Source organism: Leishmania martiniquensis, chromosome 27, assembly GCF_017916325.1.
Source record: "Leishmania martiniquensis isolate LSCM1 chromosome 27, whole genome shotgun sequence".
NCBI classification, from domain to species: domain Eukaryota; phylum Euglenozoa; class Kinetoplastea; order Trypanosomatida; family Trypanosomatidae; genus Leishmania; species Leishmania martiniquensis.
In genome coordinates, this window is record NC_090162.1 from 917,576 (window position 1) to 944,594 (window position 27,019).

Genomic DNA, 27,019 nt, shown 5'->3' on the forward strand with positions numbered 1-27,019 from the left:
GTGCGGAAGGCAGCGGACCGCTGAGAGAGTAATGTGAGTGCGACCTATCAGACACACGCGCGCGGGTACCATGGCGCGTGATCTGCAAGGCCGCTATGCCGATGCGCCGCACATTTCTCAGGATCCCATCAGCTCCTAGAATGGATGGCTAACGCCCAAGGACTAGTGGGGTCCACCATCAAAGAGCTCTTCCTCTCTCCACCCGCGTGCCCCGTTGCGCTGTCGTGCAGCATGCACACACGCACACTAAGAGAGGCGCAACGCCGCCGCACTCCACCGCGCCCTGCCACAGAGGCCCACCGCGGGTGGCGACGCGGCCGCGGGCTGCGCGTCACCCGCAAGGCGCCCCCACCCAGCCATCATGCTGCCCGCCCCCTCGCCCATACCCCTCGGGGAAGGCGCAGGCCCCTCACACAAGCGGGCACCGAGCACCGGGTGAGGCGCGCTCGAGTCACGCGCCCACCCTTCGCCCATCGCACGGACGGTGTGCAGGCGGGTGCCCGCCTGTCGCGCGCAGCCCCGGCGGCACGCCGTCCGCGGCATGGCACCCTCCCCTCCCCCACACACACACACGCACGCACCTTCCCCCCTCTCTTTCCCCGGCATCCGTAGCGATGCGTCGCTCTCGCCTTCCCACACACCGTGGCTGCTGGGCCCTGTCACCGGCAGAGAGAGGGGAGAGGGGGGGCGGCGTATGCAGAAAAGGTGGCGCAGAGAGAGGAGAAGAGAAGCGGGAGTGTTCCATTAAGTTTCGCTACTCCCTCTCTCACATCCGCCTCTAAGATGTTGTCAGGCGCCACACGAAATGCAGCAAAGCATCGGTGCTGCCACGAAAGCAGCTGTGCGTGTTCGTGTGTGTGTGTGTGTGTGTGAGGGAGACAGACAGATGAGCATTCGAGCGAAAGTGTAACAGCAGAAGGGAGAGCGAAGTAACACATGAAGAAGCGCAATAGTGCAACCAACCGAATGCAGCTGAGGAAGTGGAAACGAAGTCACGCATGGATAGGAAGCCGGCGGAGGTCTACGAGGACACCCAGTCAGCCTCTCTTCGTTCCGGGGTCATGCTGAGCACCATCATTCCTGCAATAGCGATGAGGGGGCGTGTAGTGCTTGGTGGGCGATGCCGATAACGAAACCGCCACCCCCCCTCCCACACACGCCCTTTACTGCAGTACAGCTTTTCGTAGGGAGGATCAAGTGAGCCGGAGGGCGGTGAAATGCGACAAGCTTAGAGGAGTTCCAGACAGCTGTGCAGCAGCAGCGAAGACAGAGGAACACTGTTGCTAACGCAAGCTGCATCGTCCACTTCGTGCCCCTTCCATTGGGCACGCAACGTGGAGGCTTGAAAGGGCTTGCCGTGCCTTCACGTCTGCCTTGTCGCGAATTGCATAGGGCGCTGAGAGGCAAAACCAAACAGCAAACGGATGTGCACACTCACCGATGCACAAAACCCACGCGGGCGTGCGGCACCGAAGAAATACGGAAGCACTGCGCGGGTGTGGCTCTTCCGTGTCGCTGTTGCAAGGTGTCTCCTATCGCTCAACTCCTCCCACCCACCCACGCACCCCCGATGTCGCGGCCTCTCTCTCTCCCTGCCCCATCGACGCTCTGCTGAAGTGCTGAGACCCTCTCTGTGAGGACTGCGGTATCCGCACTAACAACGACAGCAGCAGCAGTCAGAGGCGAAGGGACAGATGTGCGCGAGGGAGGTGTGAGTTGCCATCGAGGGAAGCAAGAGGGGTAAGGGATGCAGAAGATAAGCGGAGATGGCGGTGGGTGGGGAAGTGGTCGCACACGGTAGAGAAAGCGAGGGAGTCAAGCGTGAAAAGAGTGGGCACGACAGAAATGGAGGACAGAGTCGAGCTCATGGTACAAAGCGGCCGAGTTGATCAATATATAAATAAAGAGAAGCCGAGCCCACGCCAACGACAGTGCGGTGTGCCGGAGAGGAGCGAAGAGGGCGAAGGCGAGGGCGCTCCAGGCCCACACAGAAGCGAGCCGTCCCCCCTCCCCTCGGCCACATGCACACACGGGTTGCGCTGCCGACAGCCACGCTGGGCTAGTGTGTCCCACCTGCGGGTGTGTGTGTGTGTGTGCAGGGCTAGCGTTAGGCAATCAGCCACGTCAGAAGGTTGGACTGATCGAACAGGCCGCACAGCAGCGTGGCAAACAAAAGTGCGCCGGCCACCTGGTAGGAGAGCTTGTAATTCATTACCTGCACCCCGATCTCATGCAATGTGACGGTGCCATTGGTCGAGTCGGAGGCAGCGCCCCATCTCTGCGCTGGCGCCCAAGATGGTGAGGAGCTAGACGGCACCGACGCAGCGGAGGCCGCACTGGGACTGGCTGGAGAAATGCCTGGGGAACCTGTTGTGCGTGCAGTGTAACCGGCATCGTTGAGCGGAGTCGACGCCGTCGGCGTAGTGCGTTGGCTCTCGGAGTGGCGGGGCGGCGGCCCCTCCGGCGGGGTGGTGCCATGCGGCTGTGTCGACGATGTCATCGGAGGGCGCGTCTTCGGCAACGGCCCGGCACCGTCCGCCGCCGCCTGGGCCTTGTCGTCCTCTTCCTTCATGCACATCACCAGGGTGTCTGGTACGTTGTTGCGCGCGGCGAAGATGCACTTGAGCTTGTAGCGCATCATCGTTGGCGAGTTCTTTTTTACTTGGCCGATCTGCTTCCAAAACTGCGAAGCGTCGGCCATGACCTCCCGAGACACCTTCGCCTCTCTGCTGCCAGGAGCCCAGTGCGCTAGGGCCGTCGGCGCCAACTGTGCGTCGACAACTGCGAAGTCCACGTGGATGGCATCCCTTGTCGCCTCTGTCGGCAGCTCGCGCTCCTCTGGGTTCTTCCGCATCCTCACATGCTCTGGGTTGAAGGAGAAGACAACCGTGACGTGCTCGCCGGCCCCAATGAAGCCGACAGGAGGGCGAACGGAGTACCTGTACTGCACCCGGCTCAAGATCTTGAACGAGATGACGTTTGCCTTTGGGTCGCCTTGCACAACCGGAAGCGTGTTCTTCATCTGAACGACATTATCGATGGTGGCGTTCGTGAAGGGCAAGGGGAAGAAGAGGCTGTCTTGCGACAGCTTGACCTGAAGGGTGTCGGTGGCCATAGTGTCCGACTAATTCTACCACGCACGCGGGTAGCAGCACGTGAGTGGGCGCCTGAGGTGAAGGGACAAAGTTGGGTGAACGCTGATGAAGAGAAGGGGAGAGAGGCGCACACACAAGGCACCACAGGCGTTGGCTGTCTCGAGGATGGTCGTGGGGGGGGGGCGACGCTCCTGCTTCTGTGTGTATGTGTGTGTGGGGGTGGGTGAGTGTTGCGTAGGTGTGGTGGAGAGATCAGGTTGGGAGATGCCGATGTGCTGAGGGCCTCCAAAGGAGATCCTCACAGGTATGACAAAAGCGCGGTCGCGTGACGCCCACCCGGGCTGCTTCAATGAGTCTGCCGCAGCGCTACGCTGTATGAGTAGGCAACGCTCTCCTCTTATGGCGCATGTGCGTTTGCAGGAGGAGCGACCGACACGGAAGCGCAGAGCTGCAACAGTGTGAAGCGTCAAGAGAGGGAAGAGGCGGAGGTGGACTTGCGCGTAATGAGTGAGAGAGACGGGATGCTGTATCGGCGGCGACGATGGTCAAGAAACGTTTGGGATGGGGGGTGGGGCAGTAGAGGTATGCGGAGACGGAGACACTGACACCTCTGCCGCGGGGCGAGAAGAGAGAAACGCGGGGGCTGCGGCAATGAAGGCGGGGAGCGAGAGAGGAGAAGGTGCCGCGGACACGGCAGGAGGGAAGAGGGGGGAAACGGGTTGTGCGAGCGCAAATGAAGCGGATACGCGAGGCTGGCAGAGGGTGGAGAGTCCGGAGGCAGGCAGAGACAATGGCCATGGCGGGTGTGCGGAGACCCCCGTGTGCTAGGCGAGCCTCCTTGGGGTCTTCTAGCTTGGGCGAGTGAAAAGAAAAAAAGCGGCTCCACTCATACAGCTGTGCAGTGGCGCACACACTCTCCTTCCCACCCCACACACCCGCGTCGGCGTTCCATCGAGGCCCAGAGAGCACGTCCCGGTCATTGTCCTCGCTGTGACAGACGCACAGGCGGCGAATATGAGAAGGGCGGCGTTGAGAGGGCAGGACGAGGAGAGAGAGGCAGGCGGCAACGTCACCGAGCGATAACAGCCGCAAACGGTCATAAGCGCTGCAGCACAGGGAGGCTCACTTGTTGCCCTGTTTCCCTCTGATGCCCTCCTCCCCTTCCTCGGCTCGCTCAGATGGTGCGCAAGCGTTCGTGGCCGCCTACATACGCGCGCGCCCAACAGAGCACGGCGTCATGCGGCACCGTTTTCTCCGGCTCGCGCCTGTCTGACATGAGGGCTTCAGAGAGGTGACACGTAAGGGGGGTGCATCCATCGCACGCACACACACACGCGGAGAAGGAGAGATTCGCACCTACTAAAGAAAGAAAACAAACAGCACGGGAGAGAAGGCAATAAGACATGATGGCGACATCGAATAGTTTACATTTAGTGGCGGCTGATGGCCTCTGCTCTCTCTCCGCTTGGGGAGGGAGGAGAGAGGGGAGGAGAGCAGAAAGAGCAGACACACAGAGAGAGAAGTTACACAGAGAAAACGACGCGAGAGGCGGTGCCAAGGCCGATGCGTCACCAAGGCCGAGCACGTGCACGCATGACGTGTTTGCAGTCCAGTGATGACGGCATGTCGAAAAGGGAAGGAGAGAGGGAGGGAGGGGAGGGGAGACAAGCTGACTACGCCTCATCATACACAGGGACGTAACTTCGGACATGCACATGCTCCCGCGCGCGTGCAGGCGACGCGATTGCATGGGGTCTAGCGGCATGCCTGCGATGCACAGATAAGCGTCCACACGTACCCGTACCTACCCATCCTCTGGTGCGCTGTCGAGTCAGTCAGCAGCCTCGTGGGGACGGAGCAGATCCTCTCGCCCCGGGCCGCGCGGCCCACGCAGCGGGGGAGGCGTCAAACAAACCAGGTCGCGGCAATCTCGTCGTCGATGCAGAGTGTGGCACAGCCGGCGAACGTCGGCGGTATGGCGCAGGTCACCGCATACACGTCCACGGCGCTATCGATCTCTCCACCGCCTTCGAGCTGTGGCGATGGCGACGAGGAGGACCCGGCACCACGGGCAAACGACGGCTGTCGCACCAGCGCCACTTCGTCCGGCACCTCCCCCGCGAGCTTGGCGACGCCACCATGACTTGTACCATCTAGCACCCCAGACCGCCTTGCGGGCAAGCACCGCTGAGGGCGAACGGCAGAGAAGGCCATGTTACAGCCGCTGCCAGCAGCAACCGCAGCGGTGTTGAAGAAACGGAGCGTCACCTTCGGCGCCGCTGATTGCGGTATTGTCGACAGCGACGGTGCCGTTCCCGCATTGCCGTTAGCGCCTTTCAGCGCGAACAGCGGCAGCGAGGACTCAATGATACACAACTCGTCAGCGATGCGCACCAGGCGAGCGCGACGCAGCACCTGGGTGCGCTCGCGTGTGCGCAGCGCACCGCTGGCCGCCGTGGTCGCCTCTCTCAAGGACACCACGCATCCATCTATGAGCTGCAGCGCACACACCAAGTCTTCGTGGTCGTGCTGCAGGCGCAGCAGCTCCTTCCCCTTCTTTTTGGTGATCTCTGCGGCTATGCGGTCACGCTCGCCAGCGAGGATGGGCTGCACGCGCGCTAGGTACGCCTCGCGGACGTCCAAGTCGGCGCGCAATCGCCCGGTGAGCTCTCGAAGAGCAGGGATAGAAATCACTGAGGGTTGCAAACACGCCTGCACGTTGCCCCGGCTGGACGCCACCAGCTTCTCGGCTGCAGCACGCTCCGTCATGGCGACGTACTCGCGCAGCGCAGCGCTCTCCGGTAGTTCGGGCATCACACTTGCGCTCAGCGGGTGACGGTGTGCCGGTGCGGCTGCCGAAAAGGGACCGGTGGTGGCGGCTGCAGAGAGAGCTGTGGCCGAAGACGCCACGGCGCCGCCATGTTCCGTACGCGCCGCCGGCGCCCTCCTCTTCGACGTGCTGGCAAGACCGCCACTAGCGAGCGACGAGCCGTACCTCGACTTGGCTCCACCGCCGCTTGCCTTACCTGCGGCGCTGAACTTCTTTGCGGCGCGCTCGCCCTCGCTGCATGTTTTTCCCCCCTCCGCAGCCGTCCCTTTGGAGGGGCCTGGGGCACCTTCAGCATCGGCAGACGAGCCTTCCCCGGCCGCACCAGCCGCTGTACCCGTCCCCCCTGCGCTTGCGGATGAATGCAAAGGGAAAGAGGTGGGCGCCGAAGCGGCCACTGCTGTAGCGGTGCCTCCTGACAGGTCGCTGTCGCCAAGTGCGGCACCCGTGGCACCTGCGCCCGCTTCATCGGATGACCCGGCAACTTCGGCGAGTGGCTGGTCGACCGCCTCCACGGGTGACTGCGGCGACTGGCCTTGCGGTGTACCGTCAGCGGTCGGCGACTGCGCAGTCGAGGCGACTGCCTCTTCGTCACCCTCTGCCGCCACTTCCTCTGCTAGCTTTCTGCGCAGACGTCGCAGCGTCGACAGGCGCCGATGCCGCCATCGTTCATTGCAGTTGGCCGGCAGCTGTACAGCTACACAAATCGCACGCCCTGCGACTGCCGCCGCCTCGCCACCTCTGTCGCCACTTAACTGCTGACGGAGTTGCAGCGCCTCCGGCGCGCCACCGCTCCGCTCCGACTCGCGGAGGTCCACTGAAAGCGGACAGAGCAACACGCCATCCCTGCCGAGCAGTGGCTCATGCAGCGTGACCCACCCCGTGGACGCGGCAGTCGGCGGGGTGGGGGCCGTCCTCGAGAGCACAGATGTCTGCGCCGCTGTGTGGGAGGTAGTGGTCAGACCTGTAGCTCTCTGTATTGAGAGAGGCGAGGCAGCCATGCCAGCGAGACCATTCAGAAGGTAGCGCCACTCTGGCGCCATTAGCACAGAGGGCGTGTGCGCGGAAGACACTCCAGAAGCGGCGACGGCGACAGCGCCGGTGTTCACCTCGACCGGCTTCGGGTACTGCTGCATGCGAATAAAGGCGACGTGTTCGAACTCGCCCATTGGGTCGTTCATGTCCTTCGCGTAGAGGTGCAGGGAGAGCGGCACGGCGGCGCCGGCAGCGGGCACTGTCAGCGCGCCTGCATCGCGCAGCCCATCTTCGTTCAGCGCGGCACCACCACTCCCGGTCGATGCAACGGCGTGACGCTGAAAGGCAGCTGCCGTGTCCACCAGCACAAGCCAAACAGACGGGTCCACAGGACTTCGCTGGGACAGAACCTCGGCCGCGCTCGTGGTCGGGTGAGGTGGAGTCGGCTCGTACTGACGCGTTACTTGAGCCACAATGCGGATCGAGGGATCATGACGGCCGTCGCTGCGCATGCGTTCATCCTCAACAGCGCACATGGGGCTGTGCGTAACGGACGAGTCTGGTGAGGTGAGCGGCACACGCACAGCCACGCAAACAATGCGGCACGATGAATCACTGGCGTGTATGTGCATGGGGTGCATGGTGGGCGTCAGCAGTGTGACACCGAGGGTCGAGTGCACGTCCACTGCGGCGCGACGCGCCTCGACTGCGTCCGCAATACTGACGCTGTGGCTGGTGCTCTGTGGGCCGCCGTCGTGCATCGCGGCCGGCGTGCTCCGCACAACGCGCCGCGCCGCTGCCGGACTCATGTGGCGGCACCCACGCACCACTTCGTACTCTTCGAAGCCGGACGCAAACAGTAGCGTCGTGCAGATGGCAGCGTGTGATTTCTCCGCGAAGGGGGGCTGCATGCCCCGACTGCTAGCGGTGCAGGAGGAGGCATAAGATGCCACCTGCCGCTCTTCGCACGCTTCCGCAAAGGTCGGTACACGACGCCAGCCACTCACCTGCTGCCAGCCGCACCCGATCGTATAGGCGCCGGCCCACAGAAGGGGCCACAGCCGCTGCGCCGCAGCCGCAGCCGCTCGCTGCGCGTGAGACGTGGCCGTGGTGGCGCCATTGCCACCGCTGCTACTCTTGTATTCAGTCGCCTCGAACGGCGCACCTTCTTTGCCCGACCACACAGCCAGCGCCTCATTGGCGCCTTCACGCTCCCCCATCCCCCGCTGCGATGGCGCCGCGCGGAGCTGCGACGCGCGTGCACGCTCCGCCGTGTCACTGGTGCCGGCAGGCGCATCGGCTGCCGCGTACACGCGGCCTTCGATGCGCACTCCTGCGTAGCACTGTGTTACATTGATGCTATGCGCCATCGAGGGCGCCGATGTCCTCCGCGCTGCGTGGTCGCTGCTCTGCGGTAAGCTGTGGTTCGAGAAGCCCAGCACCGGGGTCAGCGAGCCGACAATCATCTGCAGTAGCAGGGAGCGTGGGCTGCCAGGCCCTGCCTGTAGGTGAAGCCCGCGCACCTCGCCAGAGATGTAGCCATACGTCGCGCATGCATTCTTCGTAACGCTGGCGAGAAGCGAGGCCTCCTCCGACAGCAACGGCAGCACCCACGACGGCACCGCCTCCGTCCCGCTCGGCTCGCGAGCCGAGCCTTCGTCCACGTCCATGCGATTGCGCATCCCGTGCAATGCGCTAGAGTTCGTGACCTTCGCCCTTGCTTCTTCTCCTTGGCGCTCCCCTAGGCGGCGCGAAAGCTGCTCTAAAGTTGACAGAGGTGTCGTGGCTGCACTCATGTACTCAGCCAGCCTCACCAGCGTGGCACGCGACACCGCGAACAGGTCCTGCAGCGCTGCCACCCGCTCCTCGTCGCCGTAGTAGGTTTCAGCTGTATCGCGAGCGGCCAACGAAAGGCCTCGGTGGTGCTGCACGAGAGGGGCTGGCTGTGCCTCTCGCAGCACACGCACCGCGTCCAGCACAAGATTGGCGGCAGCAAGACTCCGCTGGCAGGCGTTGCAAACGTCGCAGAGCTCCTTTGCCATGTGCTGAATGCGTGCCTCGTGCACGCTGCGCAGCTGCGCCAGGTCCTCGTTACGGCGCTGCACAAGGGGGTCGTCCGAAGTGCCGCCCCCGTGAGCCAGTAAGCTGGTGGTGCTGGAGTAGCTCAGCTTCTTGTTGCCGTGCGGCACCACCGCCGACACGCTCGACTCGGTTGCGTTGTTGCCATACAACGTCGCCGGGGAGGGGTTCATGTTTTGGCCGAGCGTGTTCGGCGTCAAGAATCGGCGGCCCTTTTTCAGCGCTCTTTCGTCCTCGGAGGCCCATGCCGCCTGCTGTGCCGCCTCCGCCTGCTGCTGAGCGAGTCGCATGTCACGCAGCGCAACTTCGAGGGCGGCGCGGTAGCGCTGCTGACAGCGAAATTGGTGACGTAACTGAGAGAGGGTCAGCTCATGGAGCCCGTTGCTGCGCAGCGTTGATGGGGTCATGCTCACCGCGGACGTGCCCGCCACTGTCACTCCCCCGCCAGGAAGTTCGGGCGACACCGTCTCCCACCGTGACGGCAGTCCACTGCTGCCGTGCAAGCCGGCTTTGTGTGTGCTCTGACGCTCAGACGCTGGCGACGCTCGACTGATGCGCCGTGGCGCGGCGCTGCCCGAACTGGAACCCGTGGACAGCGCTGGCACCGAGGGGGAGCTGGCGAAGCCTTTTTTGCCCTTGCGCTTCTCGTGACCGGTCTGCAAGCCCGTCTTCGGCGACACGACGTGCGCCGAGCCACGAGAGCCGGCGGCGCCAGTCGCGGATGCCGCCTCGACTCGCGCAAGACAGTATTGCTCCTCCAGCTGGCGGCGCAGCTCGGTGGCAGCGTTCTCGGCAGCGCTCTCGTCGCAGAAATAGAGGTCATCCTCCTGGACGTAGGGTGCACCGATCGTGACCTCTCGCTCCACAATGGCCGCGTAAGCTGCCGGCGCACGCCGCAGCTCGTTCACCTCCCGCACAAGCTCCTCCTCAAAGGCGGTGTAGGCCTCGGTACTCGTACTGACCGCATTGCGCACAGTTGCCGTGTTGGTGAAATTTGCTGCCCACGCCTTGCGCAGCGATGCATCCCCCGTCACTTGCACCGACTCCCTTGCTGCACCGACATCAGCAGCTGATGCAGAAGGCGTCGCCTTCCTGGTCGAGGCCGCCATAGCTGCGTGCGCGAGAAGCGACCGTTCGCTGCAGCTCAACAGCAGTAGCCGCGCCATGCTGTTGTGCCCTCTTGCGCTCATCTGCAGCGCTGCGGAGGGATGTGGCGCGCGGTCGGCGGCTCCTTCGTTCAGCTGCCCTCGCAGCCCACGCAAGGTTGCAGCGGAAACGGCTGCGGCAGCAGCAGCCGGTGACCTATTGTGGGCGACATCGACGCTCGAGTCAGCGGTGCAAGTGCGGGCGGAGTGCGGGCCCGGTACCGAAGAGACAGACTTGCACGTGAAGCAAGAAGAGCTGTAACCTTGCGGCGACACACCACCATGGTCAGGGAGCAGGGCAGTGTGGATGGCGGCCTCAGAGCCCGGGGCTGCTGTTGTTCCTGATGCAGGGGTGGCACCTGCGAGTGTCTGGGCAGCCAGCACCTCATGCTTTAGGACAGTGTGTCGCCCCGAAGACCGCGTGGCCTCTGTGGTGGGCATCAGGGCAGTCAGAAATCCCAAGAGTAAATACAACGGCAAGGGAGGCTATGCAGGCAGCCACGACTCACAAGAGGGCGAGCAGATCCTTTGCTGGAGCGGTGGTGCTGATGGCGGCGACGTGAAGATGCGGCTCCGCACACACACACACACCGCAGAAGGGGAGGGAGGGAGGGGGGCTGCGAGTGATGGACGCAAAAAGTGGGGGAGAGAGACCTGCCATGAAGCATTCATACACGAGCGCGCGCACTTCTGTTCCTTCACCGGCGCGACAGAAAAATGGCTCGGAGAGAGTAGGAATAGCCCCCATCGCCCGCCGCACATGCAGAGTCAGATGATTCCCTAGGGAGGGCGCTGTGCGATCGAGCCACTCGCCTCAAGCTGCATGGCTCGAGGTGGTCCTTCGGCACGCTTCTGCGTCATTTCTTTTCTTCCGCTTTAGTATCCACGAGAGTGCTGGCTCGCCACGTGTCCTCCTCCCCCTTCCTCCTCTGCCTCCTCTCCACACACGCACGCACCTTCCCCCCTCTCTTTCCCCGGCATCCGTAGCGATGCGTCGCTCTCGCCTCCCCACACACCGTGGCTGCTGGGCCCTGTCACCGACAGAGAGAGGAGAGAGGGGGCGGCTGTCCGGCACTGGCGGGGATGGGGAGAAGGGGGCGTATGCAGAAAAGGCTGCTCAAGGAGAGGAGAAGAGAGGCGGGGCATGGAGCGAGATGACGTACAGTCGCACGCGCACATGCATAACGGCACGCGGCAAGTGATTTGCTGCGCTCTTCGCAAGTGTCGAAGATGACGAACGCGTGAATCAACGGTGAGCATTGCCGAGCGTGCCGTCCTCACCCCTCGTTCTCCCCCTCCTCTCTTCTCGCACTCCGTCGGGTGGGGCAAAGCAGTAAGGAGTGGCGCTGAAAGAATTCGCTGCTCGCTCGAAGGGGCGCACGAGGCAAAAAAAAAACGAACGCAACAGAAGAGGCATCATGTTTTCATGGGAAAGAGGCGGTGGGGAGGGGGGAAGGGGGCGCAAGCGACTGCGCAGAGCAGCAAAAAAGGGCCAACGTTACACAGGAAGGGGAGGAGGAAAGGGAGACGGGGGGCGTCGAGGGAAGAAAACGATATGGCGCTGAGGCAGATACATAAGCGGCTGCCCCGGCTGTGGCAAACACGAGGTGATGGGGGGCGGCGGCGGCAGGGAAGAAGAGGACCGGCGTACGGGGCCTGGAGTGGGAGCTCGTACGGAGCGGGATGCGCGCGGGTGACCCCCACCCGCCGCCTGTGGGCGCGTGTTTGCATTGCGTCCCCACCAACATCCGGGCCCCGCCCCACGCGCCGCTTCACGGAAGAGAACCAAATAAACGAACAGGAACAAGGAGCAGCGGGAGGGAGTCGGCGGTGGTGGCGAGCGGGCATGTGCGCACACGTGGCTCGAAGGGCTCCGCGTGCTTACGGAGCAGACCTCCTGCGGCGAGCGAGCCGCTGTCGAATGTTATCATCGAACCTCCGCCAGACCGGCTCCCACGTCAATTCGTCCTTCGACTCCTCGAGGACCTCCTCCAGCAGGGATGCCTGTGTAACACGAGGACGCCGGCAGAGACTTCCGATTTCATACGCCGTCATGTGAAACTCAAGGGCGGCGATCTGCAGCAGGCGCGTGGTGCACCGAATCACATCTGCCGCCGTGTTCGCCGCGTCCCTGTCGTGTGCAACAGGAGCAGAGACACGCCTGCTTGATTCCGCATGCGACGCTGGAAAGGATGCGTTGGAGGAAGACGGCGATGACGAGAGCGACCACGCAGACGCCACAGCACCAGCACAGAAAGCAGCGGCGCTGCCGCTGCTTTCCTGTTCGTTGAAGCCATCCATTCCGCTGAATTTTCTCAGGTCCCCAGTCACTGTACGCCAAGCCCTCACATGCGGAGCCGGGCAGGCGGCAACGTCTCCAGCACTCGCGCCGATGGGTTTCTGTGCAATTGGAGCCGTGAGCGCGAAGAGCACTGCCACGGAGCCCGTTCTCGGCGCCACCTCTTCTTCGGTCGGCACCGTCTGCAGAGGCGAGAACACGGCGTGCTCGCCTAACTGCGCAGCGGCAGTGCAGCGGTTGCACTGGTTGCAGTGATGCTGCGGAGTGTGCCGCGTCGCGAGTGATGCACTCGCAGGGCACAGAATTGCAGACTTTTGCGCAGCTGCTCGGGCACGCTGAAGACCACTGTGCGTCCGAGACGTCAGCGCAGCTTCTGGCTGTCTCTCCTCCGCCTCCACGTCATAAAAGCCAGCTTCTACTGGCGGAGTCGACACGCTGAGGCTGCCAGCGCTGCTGTGTGCGAGGAGCGCCGTTCGCACCAGCTGCGCATCTTCCACTGCATCGAGGGCAGCGATGTAAGCTAGATTGCGCTTCGAGAAGGGCTTCTTAGACTGTGGCCACGACAGCCACTCGTAGTCCGGATCAGCGTAGCCTGATGGGCAGATGTAACTGTGGTCAATGGGGATCAACTGAGGAGCGTCATCCTTGACATCGCTACCGGTTGCGGGCACCTCGGCAGGTGGTCCGACCGCTGTCGAAGGCACGGCGGGCGACAATGCCATCCTGTCACCCGCCGTGGTGCTAGCTAGAGTGGCGCACCGAGGGCGACGAGCCATGCTGACCCGACGGCCGTCTCGGCGACGGTGATAGTTGCGCACAAGTACGTTGCCCCCGTGTCGGTCGCCGTTGAGGGTGCGGATGTCGAAGATGGCAAGCGCGTGCACCTCGTCGACGTCGAAGTGTCCCGGAAGAACGTCTGCAGCTTCCTTACAGTCCGGTATGAACAGCTGCAGGCTGCCGATCTGCGCGTGCACGTTTGCTACCGCCCGAGCGGCCATGTGGCGATCATCGATGGCACCGGTACCGCGACGGTCTTTCTCATCTACGCATTGGCCATGAAGGCCCCCGCTCGCAGGCGCAGCACCACCGCCTGCCGCCGCGTCTAGCGCGCACATAGGTGAGTCGGCGGCAGCACCACCATCACCGGCGTCGTCAACTCTTGTCGTATAGGCTTTGGGCCAGTACGTCGATATCACCTCCAGCGTCGGCGGCACACCAGCGTTGTGTCCGTGATCGAGGAGGTAGGCGAGCACCTCACGGGGGCTGCCACTGCCAGGGGCAAATGTTTCCGTGCGATCGCTTTCACAATTGGCGTGCGGGTTGCCAACCTGACCGATTTCCTCGTCACAGGGCTTGAAGATGGCCACAATCGCATCACCGTCGCCACTGACGTTCGTCGCAGAAGTCGGTGCCGTCGGCGAGGACGACAGCCTTGCGAGTCGCACCATGTATGTGCCGCCAGCGCTGTTGCCGTGCAGTTCCAGGCGCAGAGGGGCGTCCCACAGCGAAAAGGCAGAGAGTACCTGGCGGGACGAGAGGGGCTTGCTGGATGCTGATGCATTCTGTAGCAGGGCCTCGTTAACGCCGCAAAGGCGTGGCCTCATAGTCCAGTAATCGCGTGGGCTGCAACTGCTGGAGCCGCGGCATCGACGGCGGCGGAGACACAGGGAGCGGTCGCCTTCCGTGTCATTAGTGAGCATGGCGTCGCGGCCCTCGAAGCACCACGCATCGGGAAAGCAGGGATGGCCGTTAGACGGCGCCGCCGTCGGCATGGCGGTAGATGTCGTCGGCCCCGTGCAGCGACCGCAATCAGCGTGCGCGGGATCAGCGTGTTGTACGCACTTGCGAAAGCGTCGTCGTGCGGTGTCGCCCCCGCATCTCACCAGCGCAGGGGGGCATCCCCTCGTATTCGGCAGATCGCAGGAGAACGAAGCGAACCAGAAAGAGGCTGAGGAAGGTGGCGTCATGCCCGCTGCGGGGGTCTCAACTGTGTCCGCACCGGACAAGCCCCTCTCGCGCTCCTTTGGCGCGTCCCCGCGATGCGAGTGAGGGCCGCTGCGGGTGCTCCCCGTGCGATCGGTAGCGATGTCAGTAGTCTCGTGGTATGTCGGTGCACGCAAGGACGCCTGCATGGAGGTGACAAAAGTGCTGCCACTATCCCACTTGCCGCCGCGGCCGTCCCGGTCGTCCTCGCCGCTCTCAGCGAGCGGCGTCAAGTCCAACTCCCGGGAGCTGTGGGAATGGGGAAGTTCGTCCTCTCTGCAGTTCCCTAGCCACACCACCTCGCGATTTGGGAGTAACAGGAGAGGCGACGTCACCGGGTGCACAGACCCCGAGGCGGCTTGCTGTTGCTGTCCGCGAGCGTCCTCTGCGACCTTCACTAGGAGCCGCCGCGGCTCTTCCCGCGCCGCCCTCATACTTGCCGAGGTCCCTGGCAGAAAAAGACGCTGCTACAGACGGCACAAGAGCCACGATGTCTGCCTCGTCACTCAAGTCAATGCCGTGGCAGTGTTAGAGAGCAGACGGGGGGTAAGTGAAGTACGTCGGTCACCGCGAAGGTGAAGGCGCACACTTGGGACGAATGCAGAGAGAAGAGAAGAGCTTTGAGCAATCCGCTTAGCAGACACCAGAAGGGAATCGCACCGCCAGCACTGCGTGGAGGGGACGGCGAGCGGTGACGGTGATGGTGACGGCAGTGTGTGTGTGGGGGGGGGAGGGGAGGCGTGCGCTGCACGGTGGACAAAGGAGGGAAGGAAGGACAGACAGACAGGCGGAAAGGGAGATGAAGAGACGCAGAGGGAGAGAGAGAGGAAGAAAGAGAGGAAGAGAACAGGTCCGCAGACACGAGGGTGGAGGAGGAGGTGCGACACCTGCAGAAGCTGATGAATGACCCGTGATTGTACAGTATGTGCAACGGATGCGCCCCCGCGCACCAGCGAGTTCGCCAGTCACCGGAACCCCACGAACAACAGAAGGCTGCAACATACATACATAAGCATACGTGCGCGCAGACACACAGCGTATGCAGAGAGAGAGAGACAACAACGGGGTAGGAGAAAGGAAGGGAGGGCACTACTGACATGCAACTTCAGGAGAGAGGGGGGCGTGAAGAAAGGGAAGGAGAGGAAGGCAGCAGGGCAGAGAGGAGGTGAGAAGGGGAGGAGGAGAGAGAAGAGGGGAAGAGCAGCTGATGGATGGCCCGGGGCCGACAAGCAGTGCACTCGTTGTCAAGTGCGCGCGCACGAGAGAGAAAGAGCGACCACGAGAGTCAATGCATGAATAGATGAAAGCAGCTCAGGAAAAGGCCCCGGTATATCGATGCAAAGATATATACCTAAACGTTTCGTGCGCGGAGGGTGGGAGGGAGCCGGGTGTGTGGGCGTTGCGGGGTGTCTGCGCCGTCCACACGGGCGTTGTGAAGAAGGGGGGAAAGGGGAATGCTTTACAACTTGGACAGAGAGTGCAGTAAAGCGGTGAAAAAAGGGGGGCGGGGAGTGGAAGGAGGAGGGAAGGATTCGCGAGACAGCCGAGCTCACACCGATCCTTAACAAAGGAAAAAAAAGCGAAGCGGGGCGACGTTTGCCATGAGACGATGATAGGAACAGAGACGTAAGGGCCCGCGCTGTGTTTCGGGAAGGAGGTGGGGAGGGTATATGTGTGCAGAGAGATCGATCTTCGTATCGCGGGCCCTCACTGACCCGCCGGTCCACCCGCTCTCCCCCTCGCTTCTTCCACCACGCCGCCTTCAAGACGGCTCGCGCCTTTGCTGTTGCGGCCGCCTACCGTCGCCGTTGCTGCTGGGAATCGATGTGCTACGCGCTAGCACGCATCCACGGGGATACGCATACGATGCATGCAATCACCCGTCACATACGCATGCACGGCCGCGAGGACAGGCGCACGCTAGCGGGTGTGCGTTGGGGAGGAGGGGGTGAAGAAGGGGGGAAGGAGGGGGTAGGCTAAGTTGATGGATCCGCCTCCCGTTAGTGGAATACGAGCTCCTCGACGGACGAAGCGATCGGCGTCAATTGGCACAAGGCGTATCGAGAAAAAAAAATGTTGCGTGATCAGTGCTTTGATGTTGCCTCCTCCTGAAGGCTGCGTAGGTGCGAGCGCAGTGAACTCGCGCGTGCTGGCGCGTCGACCCACACAAGCGCTGGTTGGTGTTGGGGTGCGTACAGCGCCAGAGAGAGAGAGCGCGGAAATGAACAGCGCAGAGCGTGGACGAGGAAAGAGAGGCGTGACGGCGGTGAAAACGTACACGGAGACAGAGAGGGAGAGAGAGAGAGCCGATTCGTGCCAAACACTTTACCGCTTTGTGACCTTTATATTGTTGGCAACGCCTTTTTGTGTGTGTGTGTGTGCTCAGTGGGCAGGGGGAGGGGATGCGAACGCGTGAGCTTCTCGCCTTGGAGGCTATCCTGCATAAGCGTGGATGTGCATGGCGTATGAGGTGATCGTGAGCGTTCGAGACATTGGCCATCACGCGTGAAGGGCAGCGAGGTACAAGGACAAGAAGAGCAGGGAGGAGGAGGAGGAGACGGGCGTGAAGAGTCGGAGGCATGGGAATGGCGTGAAGAAAGAAGGGTGCACTGAGCACTGAACTCACCCCCATCGCGATGCCCCTTCTCTCGCTCGTCAGCATACGCTCAATGGAGTGCCCTCACAGGCGCACGTGTGCAGAGGGGCAGAGAGCGCACGTATATGTGCGCGTATGTCTGCGTGAATGGCTCTCGTGAGCGTTGAGAGAAGGGGGAGGGTCGACGATTCAGTGATGGTGAGAGCACTTCTCTCTTTCGCGCCAACGCATATTCTCGCTGTCCGGGTTCACGCCGCTGTCCCGTTGGAATGACAGCACGCCTAGAGTAGCCTTCACCTGTCGTGAGCCTCCTCGTTTCTCTGCACGAAGATGCTCTCGTCGAGGTGGTCAAGTGACTCGAGCAAGCAAGCAACAGAGAGAGAGACGAAGATCGAAGAGAGCGATTGCGAAGACAACAATAGCGCCGCTACCTCGACCGACACGCACGCGAAGGAACGAAGGGGGGGCGATGATGGGAAAGGCTCAACGCAGGAGAGGGACGGTGATGTTGTGTGGCGTGTGCGAATACGTCCTTGTTGCATCACACGTCCATGTGCCCATGTGTGCCGCATTTCGCAAAGGTCGAGGAGAAACGGGAAAAAAAATCCGATACCAGGAAGAGAGAGAGACCGCACGGGGACAGGTGAAGGCAGGCGAAGTGCTCCAGCGCAGGAGGACTCCATCTGCTTCCCTTTCCCCTCCCAGAACCGCGCCAGTCCCTGCTTGATCCGCCGTTCCACACTATTCCCTCGCTCGCCTCCCCCTTTCCCTCTATGTGCTTCCCCACCGCCCACCCTGTCCTCCGTTCTATCGGGGCTCCTCTGTTTTCCCTCTACTGAATCTTCTTTGCCTGCCGCAGGTCGTACTGCTGGCGCATCCAGTCCCAATGCTCCTTGCTGCTACCACCATCGCTCACGAGCGCCAGTAACGATGCGGCGCACATGAACACAAGTCCATACCTATACATGTGGGACTGGTATGACACCCACTTCATCTTTGTCAGCTGTTGAAGAGGCGGCCAATGAATTGCGCTCGAGGGAGAGCAGTTCGCTGGCAGAGGAGATGGAGGCCGTATCGGCGATGATGGCGCGAACCGAAGAGACAAGAAGGGTAAATATAAGGAATCCTGCCGTACCCGCGCCTCAAGGAAGGAGGAAGGGGGAGGGACGGAGGGAGCGTGTGTCTTCTTGAGGGTGTGTGACCGTGCGGCAGAGTCCCGCTCCAAGACAAGGTCATATGGGGAGGGGGGAGGAGATGCAGCGATGAAGAGAACGTCGGCGGAGACGCTTGGATGGCACCCGCCGCGGCCATAGGCGCATGCAAACACGTTCTTCATGGGACAGGCAAGTGGCTCGCACGCCGCACCTTGGAGGAGGGAGAGGGAGAGTGGCTCAGCGGGGTAGCTGAGAGACGAAAATGTCGGAGCGCAGCGAAAGAATGGGCAGCTTCGTCACCTTTGCTTTCTTTTCCTATTTGAAGCCGCAACGGCCGCGCCCCTTCCCCACCTCCCCCCTCCACACACACACAGAGAGAGGGGGAGGGGAGGAGAGGGGATCAGCAGCAGCAGCAGCGGCAGCAGCGGTCACCACATCGCCAACGTCATGCAAGAGAGGCATCGTGTCCTCTCACTCCTGCTGAAATGAGAGAGAGGGAAGAAGGAGGGGGACGGAGCAGTGGACGAGTCGAGGCGGCGCAAGATTTTGCAGACACACACACGCCGGTACACACCCTCATCCGTCTTGATGCGTCAGCAACCGATTTGCCTCCATCATCTGCGCACCCATCATGCGCTCTCCTCCGCGGCACCCCACATCAGGGTACCGACGCAGATACAGCACATCGCCAACACTCAGTGGCTGCAGCGCGCGCAAGGCAAAAAATCCACCCCCGGCCAGCAGGGCTGGATCCATCAGCTCATGTTCCGCGCTGATCGTCTGCGACACTCCTCGCACCGTGCGCGTCTCCTGCGTCACTCTGGGCTCCTCCTTGCCCTTCTCGAAAAAGGGGATCTGCAGCTCTTCGCATTGCGCCCGGAGTGTCGCCACGTCTGAGTAGGGGTAGTACTCGAGGACCGTGTTGTGCGAGCCATCCTCCAGCTGCGGGATGGCGTCGACGAGGGGGACGAGGGTTGGGACGTACATTTCGCTCGACTTGGCCTTGAAGAAGTTCGTGCCTGGTATGAACGACTCCACGGCAGCCGCCTCGATCGGCTGCGAGCGGAGGTGCACGCACGCCAGCCCACGGAAGAAGTTCTCCAGGAACACCTCCGGATCCTCGCACGCGTCCGTCGCCATCTCGGAGAGATAGTGGTCCACCATGCCACTCTCCTCCTCGCGCTCCTTGCCCATGCCGTTCGAGATGCCGTCGCGACCGCGCGTGTCCTCGAAGAGGTAATGCACGTATGGCGTGTACGCAGACTCCTCAAGGGAGGCGATGCGTGCCATCCAGCCGGCCTGCGCGAACTCGAACATGCAGGCGCTCTGCATGAAGGGCAAGCGCTCGTTGTAGTTCATCCAGTTCAGCTGTAACGGAAATGCCGTGGAAGGGCAGTCGTACATCTCCTTAGCAACGGTCAAGAAGTTGAAGCACGCGGAGAGGGGACTAGTAATGATGGCTTGCCCCGGCAGGATCGGTTTCGAGGCACGCAGACACCGCGCGAAGTGGACAGTCGACGTCATCTTCACGTTTCCGTACGCGCGCACCTGACGCCCACGGCACCACGCGCCGAACCTCACCATCGTTTCCTTCTTGTAAAGCCACGTCCCCACCTCCGTCACGAGCCGCGGCTTGCGCGTCGTTTCACGGTGGATGGGGAGGCCCCCACCCATGGCGCTACTCGCCGCCGGCGATGTACGACGCATCGCAACAAAGACAATGGAATACTCTGGCGGAGCGTACTTCGAATCTGATGAGTGATCGCCTCTCGCCCTTGTCGCCTCTCTTTCCTTCTTCGTCCTACGCAAGCACGCGCTGTACAGTGGCCCTTGCATACGCGCGCGCCGATGCGTGCTCAGGGCGTGTGTACGTATGGTCAGGGGAATCCCAGGCAGGAGGAGGGAGGCCCGCGAACGTCACGCGGGTACCTAAGAAACGCGCACCATCGTCGCATGCGATTTGTGGTAGATCAGCAGAAAGGGGGGAGAAGAGGAGGACAGTGGGGCATGGCGGAGGGAGAGGGAGCACCGGCTCGAGTGCGTGGCCGCGTGCATGGACGCAGGCGCGCGCGTGGGCGCCTGCAGAGAGAGAAAGAGAGTCGCACAGGTTCGCGTACACGCACACACGCCGCTCACAGCGCAACTCGCAGTAGGTGTGAGAGCAGCATGCAGAGCAAAGGCGGCGCCGATGTGGCTGCGCCACATTAGCCTTGTCTGTCACACTCTCTGAAGCGACAAGTCCCGCCGGCAGACTCCTCAGTCACCACAAAGACGTGCGTTCAGCACGTGGGAGTCCTCTCGGGCCCTCGACTATCTCTCTCCCCCCACCCCTCCCTCCCGATGTGCTGCAGACCAACAAACCTACTGCAGTTGTAGCCAATGCTCCTACCGTGTCGAGCACCGCATTGCCTTCCGCTTTGGCGCTCCATGGAAAGGGCGAGGGGAGGGGAGGAGAGGGACGGGGCGAAGAAGCTTGTGCACAGGAGATGGAGGGGGGGCACAGAGGGCGCACATAGCGGCACCGGAAGGAAAAGGAAATGGGCCACGGTGGATAGAGGAGAGGGGAAAACAGGTATGTTACATGTACGTACATGGCACGAGCACACGCGCATACACCCACGCGCAGAGCAGCGCAGCATCAACACTCCCAAAGGGAGCCGGGGGTGGGAGGGTGAAGGGAATGCACAGCAAAGGAAAGGTCCCTCGTGGGGGGAAGAGACGGAAGAGGAAAGGACGACGGTGACGACCACGACATATCCGCAACAAACATGTGAGCAACAGGGAAAGGAACGAAGGCAACGAGGGGGCGAGCATCACGAGACGCAACTAACCTGACGGATTGTGTGCGTGCGTGAATGGATGCGTTTACGGGGTGGGGGTGAGCGTGTAGGGCTGGTTCAGAGGAAGGTGGAGCTGATACATGGGGGCAGGCGTTCAATTAAAAAAAAACGGCATGCGGGAGAGGTGCACCGACACAGGGGGGGAAGAGCATTTGGGAACGTAGGGAGCAACAAAGCACGCACACTATTCGAAAGGCCCTCACACACACACACGCACACACACGAGAGAGAGAGGGGGGAATACACGTAGACGGGGGCCTTGACGAAAGGAGGAGGGGGACGATGTTCGAGTGTAAACTCGTGCGCAGATGTACACTGTACGGGAAGGGGCGAAAGGGAGGGGCATACAGGCACACGGCGTGAGAGAGGTGCGCGTGTTTCTTTTTTTTTTTGCGTGACGCACACACAGATCTGAATGTCCTCGCTGCGTCATCGCGCCATTTCTTTCGCACCTCTGCCCCGAAGCATGTTTGGATGCACATTTGTACGTGTGTGTGTGCGCGCGCTCTCACGGAGACGGTGTGCCACAGCTCTACTGAGAGGCGGCAAAGGAGTCTACGGATGGCAATTTGCCGCTCGCCTTTGCTGAGGTGGTGGCCGGCCGCCCAGCGAGGGTGCGCTCTAAATTCTCAATGTACGCGCGCAGCATGCGCAGCTCTCGACTGTTCATCTCAATTTCAGACTGCGGGGACGTCGGTCGCTGGCCGCCGCTGCTGCCTCCACCGCCACGCCGACGCGTTCCGGCACCACTGCGAGTACTCCCAGCCTCGCTGGGGGCAAACTGGATCGAGTGTCCGACGGTTTCCGCGGCGATGGAGCGCGAGGTGTCGATGGTACCTGCCTCCGACACGCCGCTGCGCTCGGCGCTGGCGCGACCCGCACCGTGGCCTGCTCCCCTGCCCCCACCCGTGCGCCGCTGCAGTTGATACTGCTGCTGCTGCTTCGACACCGTATCTGCTGCTACTCGTGCGCGTAGGTGATCCATCTCGCTGCGTAGCGAGTGGATCTCGCGAATGAGGGACAAGTTCTCCGTCATCATCGCCGAGGCCTCCTTCTTGTGCCGCTGCTGGTCAGACTTTAGCTTGCGCCGAAGAGCGTCGACGGAAGTGGAAAGGTACTCGAGCTGGGACTGCAGCTCGTGCTTCACGTTCGGGTCCGCTGGAGCAATTTGCTTGACGTCGCGCGGTGCAACGTGTACCTCGTACAGGCGGGCGACGGCGGCAGCCAAGGCCACCGGGTCCTGCAACTGATGGGCCAGCTCTCCTATGTCACGCTCAGCTCGCGAGCGGTACGTCTCCAACCCTTGCAGCTCCCGCAATCGAGCCTGCAGCGTGCGTTGCTGCTCCGCAATGTCCTTCTTCAGCTCCTCCGTGTTTTGGCGCAGGGTGAGGTTGCTCGTGTGCTGCTCTTCAAGATTCATGTTCTGCCGCTTCGTCTCCAGGTTGAGCTCCGCAATCTCGCGCTGCTTCGGCTCTATCTGCCCTTTCAGCTCGCGAATTTGGTGGTCGAGCACGTACTTGTGCTTCTCCAGCTCTTGGTTTTGCTTCTTGAGGCTGTAGATGACCTTCTCCCTCTTTTCTGTGATGCTGTCCCGCTCGTCGATGTCCTGATGCAGCTGCGCCACCTGCTGCGTCAGGTCCGCCAGTTGGCTCTGCAGGGCCGCCTTGGCGCCGTCGAGCAGCTGCAGTTCGCTTGTGCGAACCTCAATCTCGCGCTCCAGCCGCATCGCGTTCTTACGCATAACGGCCCCCTCGCCCTTGAGGCGCAGGAATCGCTCCCGCACCTTCTGCAGAGTGCCTTTCTGGCTCTGAAAGACCGCCTGCGATTCCGAGTCAGTATCCAATTCGAGCTGGTGGAGGGTGACGCGGTTCGTCTCTTGGCTGTGCTCCAGCTGGCGGCGCAGCTTGTGCACCGCCTCGGTGCGCTGGCTTAGCACGTCCTGGAAGTGCGCCTCGTCCTCGGCGCGTGCCTGCTCCAGGCTGGCCCGCAACGCCTTGAGCTCCGCCGCGTGTGCCACCTTCGTCGTCTCGAGGCGGTGCTGCAACGCGCCACATTCGTCAGCAAGGGCGTCCACTTCGCGCTGGCGCTGCGTCTCCATGTCCTCCAGGCTCTGTGCTGCATCCCGAGCCTTCTCATTCATGGCGTCCAGAAAGGTCTGCTCCTGATCTGCCTTTGCGTGTCGAAGGGCGTCGTACTCCGAGGCCAGCGCAATGGCGTCCTGTTGCAGCTCTTCTGCCCGCTCACGGGTACGGGTGCCCTGCTCGTGCGCGCGACGCTTATCCTCGCTCTCCATGTCTGTCTTCAGCTTCTCCATGTACTGCTGCAGACTCTCTATCTCGATGGCCTGCTCCTCCATCTCCTGCCTCGTGACGAGCACCTCCTCAGTGCTGGTCATGTTGCGGCGGCTTGCCGGGTCGTGGTGCTGGGCGGTGGTGCCGGCCGCACCCGCGCCAGTGGGCTTCGCCTTCTCCTTCTCCGCAAAGACCTCCCACATGATGACGCTGCCGTCAGCGCTGGCGGTGAAGAGGGTCGTCTCGTCAAAGGACAGGGCCATGCGGGTCACTGGAAGCGCATGCGCCGCTATTGGGGCCTCCTGAATGCCGGCCTGCAGGGGGAAAGTCATGGCCTTAACGGAGCCGTCCTCCGCGCCGGCGACGAGCACGCGCTGGTGCGGCGCCACCATGAGGCGGGTCAGGGCCGTCTCCGTGAACTCGTAGTCGCCAACGCTGTTGCCTAGGGCACTGCCGACAGCAGCGCTGTCCGCCCCAGCAGGCGTCGCCATCATGCGACCCGCGCCACCGACCGCGCCTCGACCGCCCGCTGTGCCACCCTTGACCGTGCCAACGTGGATGGTGCCAAGACTCTGCCGATCAATCTCGCGCAGCAGTACCTTCCACGACACGTCAAGCGCCGTCGCCGGCGTAGGCGCCGCCACTGCCCAGACGCTGCGGTCATCGGATGCGACTGCAACATACTGGAAGCGCCTGTCGGAGTGTTCCGTCTGCTTGCGCATCTCCGACATGTTCCAGTCCATGATGATGCCATCCGAGGAGCATGTCACAGCGCGGTTATCCGTTGGGTACGCCGTTGTGGAGCACCACTGGAAGTCTTTGATGCGCTGTGGGTGCCCGCGCAGCTGCCCCTGCACCTCGCATGTGTTCGCGTCGATGATATGGACAAGGTTATGGTGCACAACGGCGAAGAGTTGGCCACCCTTCGCGAAGCACACATCGGATGCGTTGCGCAGGCTGACTGTGCGGCGCTCACGCATCGAGTTCCACAACACGCTCATGACACGCACCTTGTCAGGAAAGCAAACGACCGCGACTAGGCCGTCGGGGTGGATCGCAACGGCACCCGGCTCCGACGCAAAGAACTGGCACATGAGCAGCTGCCCCGTCTGCGTGTTCCAAACACGAATGCTGTGATCACTGCCGGAGGTGACGAGGAGCGGCTTGCGCACACTGCAGTCCATCCCGTTTATGCGACCGCAATGAGTGAAGGGGAAAAGAGGGCGGAAGAGCATGCTGCGGGCTGACACAGCCCCGGATAGGGCCGCCGACGGCACTGCCCCCCCGGGCTCGCCGTGGCCGTGCTCTACGAGGGAGGGAAGCAGCGCGAGCAGCATTGACGGCTCCCCACCACTGGTTCCGCCAGAGGTAACGGCGGCCGGCGTAGACATGTCCGACGTGTGAAACATCGCCTCGCGCGCTGTCCAGTTCTGCTGGAAACTGAGTCCGTACAGCTTCCCAGACGCCGTGAGGAGCGCAAGGCACTCCTCCGCCTGATCGAGGGCTAAGGCCGAGACGCTGCGCCGCTGTGCATCGCTGCCCAGGGCGTGTTCAGCGCTGTCAACGCCGCCTTTGTAGGCGCCCGTGTTGTCGCCCCCTCCGCTCTGCCCGTGTCGCTCAGGTGCTGCTGCTGTGACCGCATTCGCGGTGGCACCCTTGGTGCCCGCCCGCTCGCGTAGGTGAGAGAAGCGACCGGCGCGCCTCGTGCCGGCACTCCCCACATCTGCGGTATTTGCCGTGGTCGCCGACAGTGGCGCGGCAGCCGAAGTGATGGTGTCTGTGATAGGCATCAGCGCTGGGGCAGAGGAGTTTTGTACCGCAGATGCCCTCTGCGGTGCACGAGGCGAGCGCTGCTGCTGCAACTCGCCGGCCTCGCAGGCTGGAATTTCTAGTCGGCACACGAACGTGTAGCCGGTCGCTTCGCCTGCAGCTTCCTCGCCCGCCGGTCCATCCGCGACGCCGTCGGCGCCAGCGGCGTTGCCGTCGCCTTGGAAAATGAGCACACGGCCACAGTTTGTGCCGGCGATGAAGCCGCTGTGCTGCCGCGCCCGCGACTGCTGCAGCTGCTGATGGGTTGGAGCAATGCACGTAACGACGTCCACGGGCGCGGCGGCCGCCACCTCCTCCAGAAGGGGTTCGGAGGTGAGACCTCGCAGGCGCGACGGAGACGATGGCGGCATCTCAATCGCCCCCAGGTACCGCCCCTCCTGAATGAGAAGAAGACGTCCGCTGTATGTTGCCAAGACGACGTTGTGCTCGGTGATCCAGAGGTGCGTCGAAAAGCTCTCGAACTGCTCGCGCGGCACGCCCGTGGTCGGCTGCGGCTGCAGGACGCCCTCGGTGTACCGGAAAAAGCGAAAGAAGCCGATGCCCGCTACAGTCACCAGCAGCGGGTCGAGGGGGCAGACACCAATACTCGTGACGACCTGCGGCGGTGTACGCGATGCCGCAAAGGTGCCACGCGGCGCCGTGTTGGCAGCTGTGCTCGCCTGTGTACTCCCCTCTCGGCAAGCGGAGTTGCCGTCGATGCGGGATGCGTTGTCGCCCAACGCGCCGATTGGCTTCGGCTCCTGTCCCTGCTCAGCTGGCGCGCACAGCTTCCCGACCGACACGGAAGCGAGCGGCTGAGAGCGCTCCCAGTTCCAGTAGTGCAGCTTCCAACCCGGCGCGCCACCCTGCGTGACGAGGTGCCGCCCATCGCTGCTAAAGCTGAGTGCGACATAGCGATTACTATCCAGGTCCGCCACACTGAGCACCTTTCGGCGCTTACGAGTCACGGTGTCTATGATCTGCACCTGCGGATGCGGGCCACTCTCAGCGATCGCCATAAACTTCTTATTGGCGCTCATCGCAATCGCGGTGATGGCCGTGCTGTGATACGCCGCCTCGAGGAAGCGTTGCGTACACGAATTCGGCTGCTGCAGCACAATGGTCTTACCGACCGGGTACACAAGGGAGCCGTCATCCAGCCAGTGCAGGCAGTTCTTGCCGTCGTGGTTCGTGCCGAACACATAGCGCTTCACCAGCGCCCGTCTCGAGTCCATGATGCCTTCCGCCTCCCGTTGCCTGTGTATGCTGGCCAAGGGCCACCTCCTTCGTGAATCGAGGCACGTTGTCGGGCCTCCACGACGCCCACGTCGGTGTTTGAGCGCACTGAGAAGCAGTGAGGTGAGTGTGTCCGCTATCAGCCGACACTTCAGAATTGAGATTACCCTCAGCCCTCCGTTTCCTCCTTCACTTTCCCTCTCAGCTGGGGAGCCTCAAGTGGATACCGGCAGCGACACGCGCGCTCGCACGCCCACACACGGCTCCAGAGAGAGAGACGAGGGGAGAAAGAACGGAGGCGGACGCGTATAAGCAGGCCACGCGCCTCCCTGCCTGGGCCGCGGTTGCAAGGGAGAAGGCGGGGGAGCAGAGGAGATGCTGACAGACAGACAGAGAGAGACACACACACACACACTCAGAGGGAGACACCTGCAGAAGAGATGACTACCGGGTGTCATCGGAGGGGAAACGGAAAAAAAAAGATCGGGTCGCGTCCGAAAGACGGCAGCAGTGTGTGTGTGTGTGTGTGAGGGGAGAAAGAGGACAGAGAGAGGACCGGGAGCTGAGAAGCGAAAGAGCAGAGAGGCCGCTAAGCTCACATACAGAGAGAGAGAGGCGGGGGCTGCCGCGTACTCATGAGTGAGGGGTAAAATGCAGATAGAAGGGTGAAGGGGGGGAGGGGCTTGTCCT

The 27,019-nt window shown here is 62.5% G+C and overlaps 6 protein-coding genes across 6 annotated transcripts; all 6 read right to left on the reverse strand.

The window, feature by feature from the left end:
- Window positions 1-2,107: 2,107 nt before the first annotated feature.
- LSCM1_03565 (uncharacterized protein) lies at window positions 2,108-3,115 on the reverse strand (the record flags this gene model as incomplete). Its single annotated transcript, XM_067321100.1, has 1 exon — window positions 2,108-3,115. One exon carries the CDS (start codon window positions 3,113-3,115, stop codon window positions 2,108-2,110), a length of 1,008 nt encoding a protein of 335 aa, XP_067177710.1.
- A 1,885-nt stretch (window positions 3,116-5,000) lies between these two features.
- LSCM1_03566 (uncharacterized protein) lies at window positions 5,001-10,562 on the reverse strand (the record flags this gene model as incomplete). Its single annotated transcript, XM_067321101.1, has 1 exon — window positions 5,001-10,562. The coding sequence occupies one exon, from the start codon at window positions 10,560-10,562 to the stop codon at window positions 5,001-5,003; it is 5,562 nt and encodes a 1,853-aa protein (XP_067177711.1).
- A 1,440-nt stretch (window positions 10,563-12,002) lies between these two features.
- Window positions 12,003-14,837, reverse strand: LSCM1_03567 (uncharacterized protein; the record flags this gene model as incomplete). The annotated part of the gene is made up of 1 exon (XM_067321102.1): window positions 12,003-14,837. The coding sequence occupies one exon, from the start codon at window positions 14,835-14,837 to the stop codon at window positions 12,003-12,005; it is 2,835 nt and encodes a 944-aa protein (XP_067177712.1).
- Window positions 14,838-17,831: 2,994 nt separating this feature from the next.
- LSCM1_03568 (uncharacterized protein) lies at window positions 17,832-17,993 on the reverse strand (the record flags this gene model as incomplete). The annotated part of the gene is made up of 1 exon (XM_067321103.1): window positions 17,832-17,993. One exon carries the CDS (start codon window positions 17,991-17,993, stop codon window positions 17,832-17,834), a length of 162 nt encoding a protein of 53 aa, XP_067177713.1.
- A 736-nt stretch (window positions 17,994-18,729) lies between these two features.
- On the reverse strand, window positions 18,730-19,860 carry LSCM1_03569 (uncharacterized protein; the record flags this gene model as incomplete). The annotated part of the gene is made up of 1 exon (XM_067321104.1): window positions 18,730-19,860. The coding sequence occupies one exon, from the start codon at window positions 19,858-19,860 to the stop codon at window positions 18,730-18,732; it is 1,131 nt and encodes a 376-aa protein (XP_067177714.1).
- Window positions 19,861-21,525: 1,665 nt separating this feature from the next.
- Window positions 21,526-26,328, reverse strand: LSCM1_03570 (uncharacterized protein; the record flags this gene model as incomplete). The annotated part of the gene is made up of 1 exon (XM_067321105.1): window positions 21,526-26,328. The coding sequence occupies one exon, from the start codon at window positions 26,326-26,328 to the stop codon at window positions 21,526-21,528; it is 4,803 nt and encodes a 1,600-aa protein (XP_067177715.1).
- Window positions 26,329-27,019: the final 691 nt, after the last annotated feature.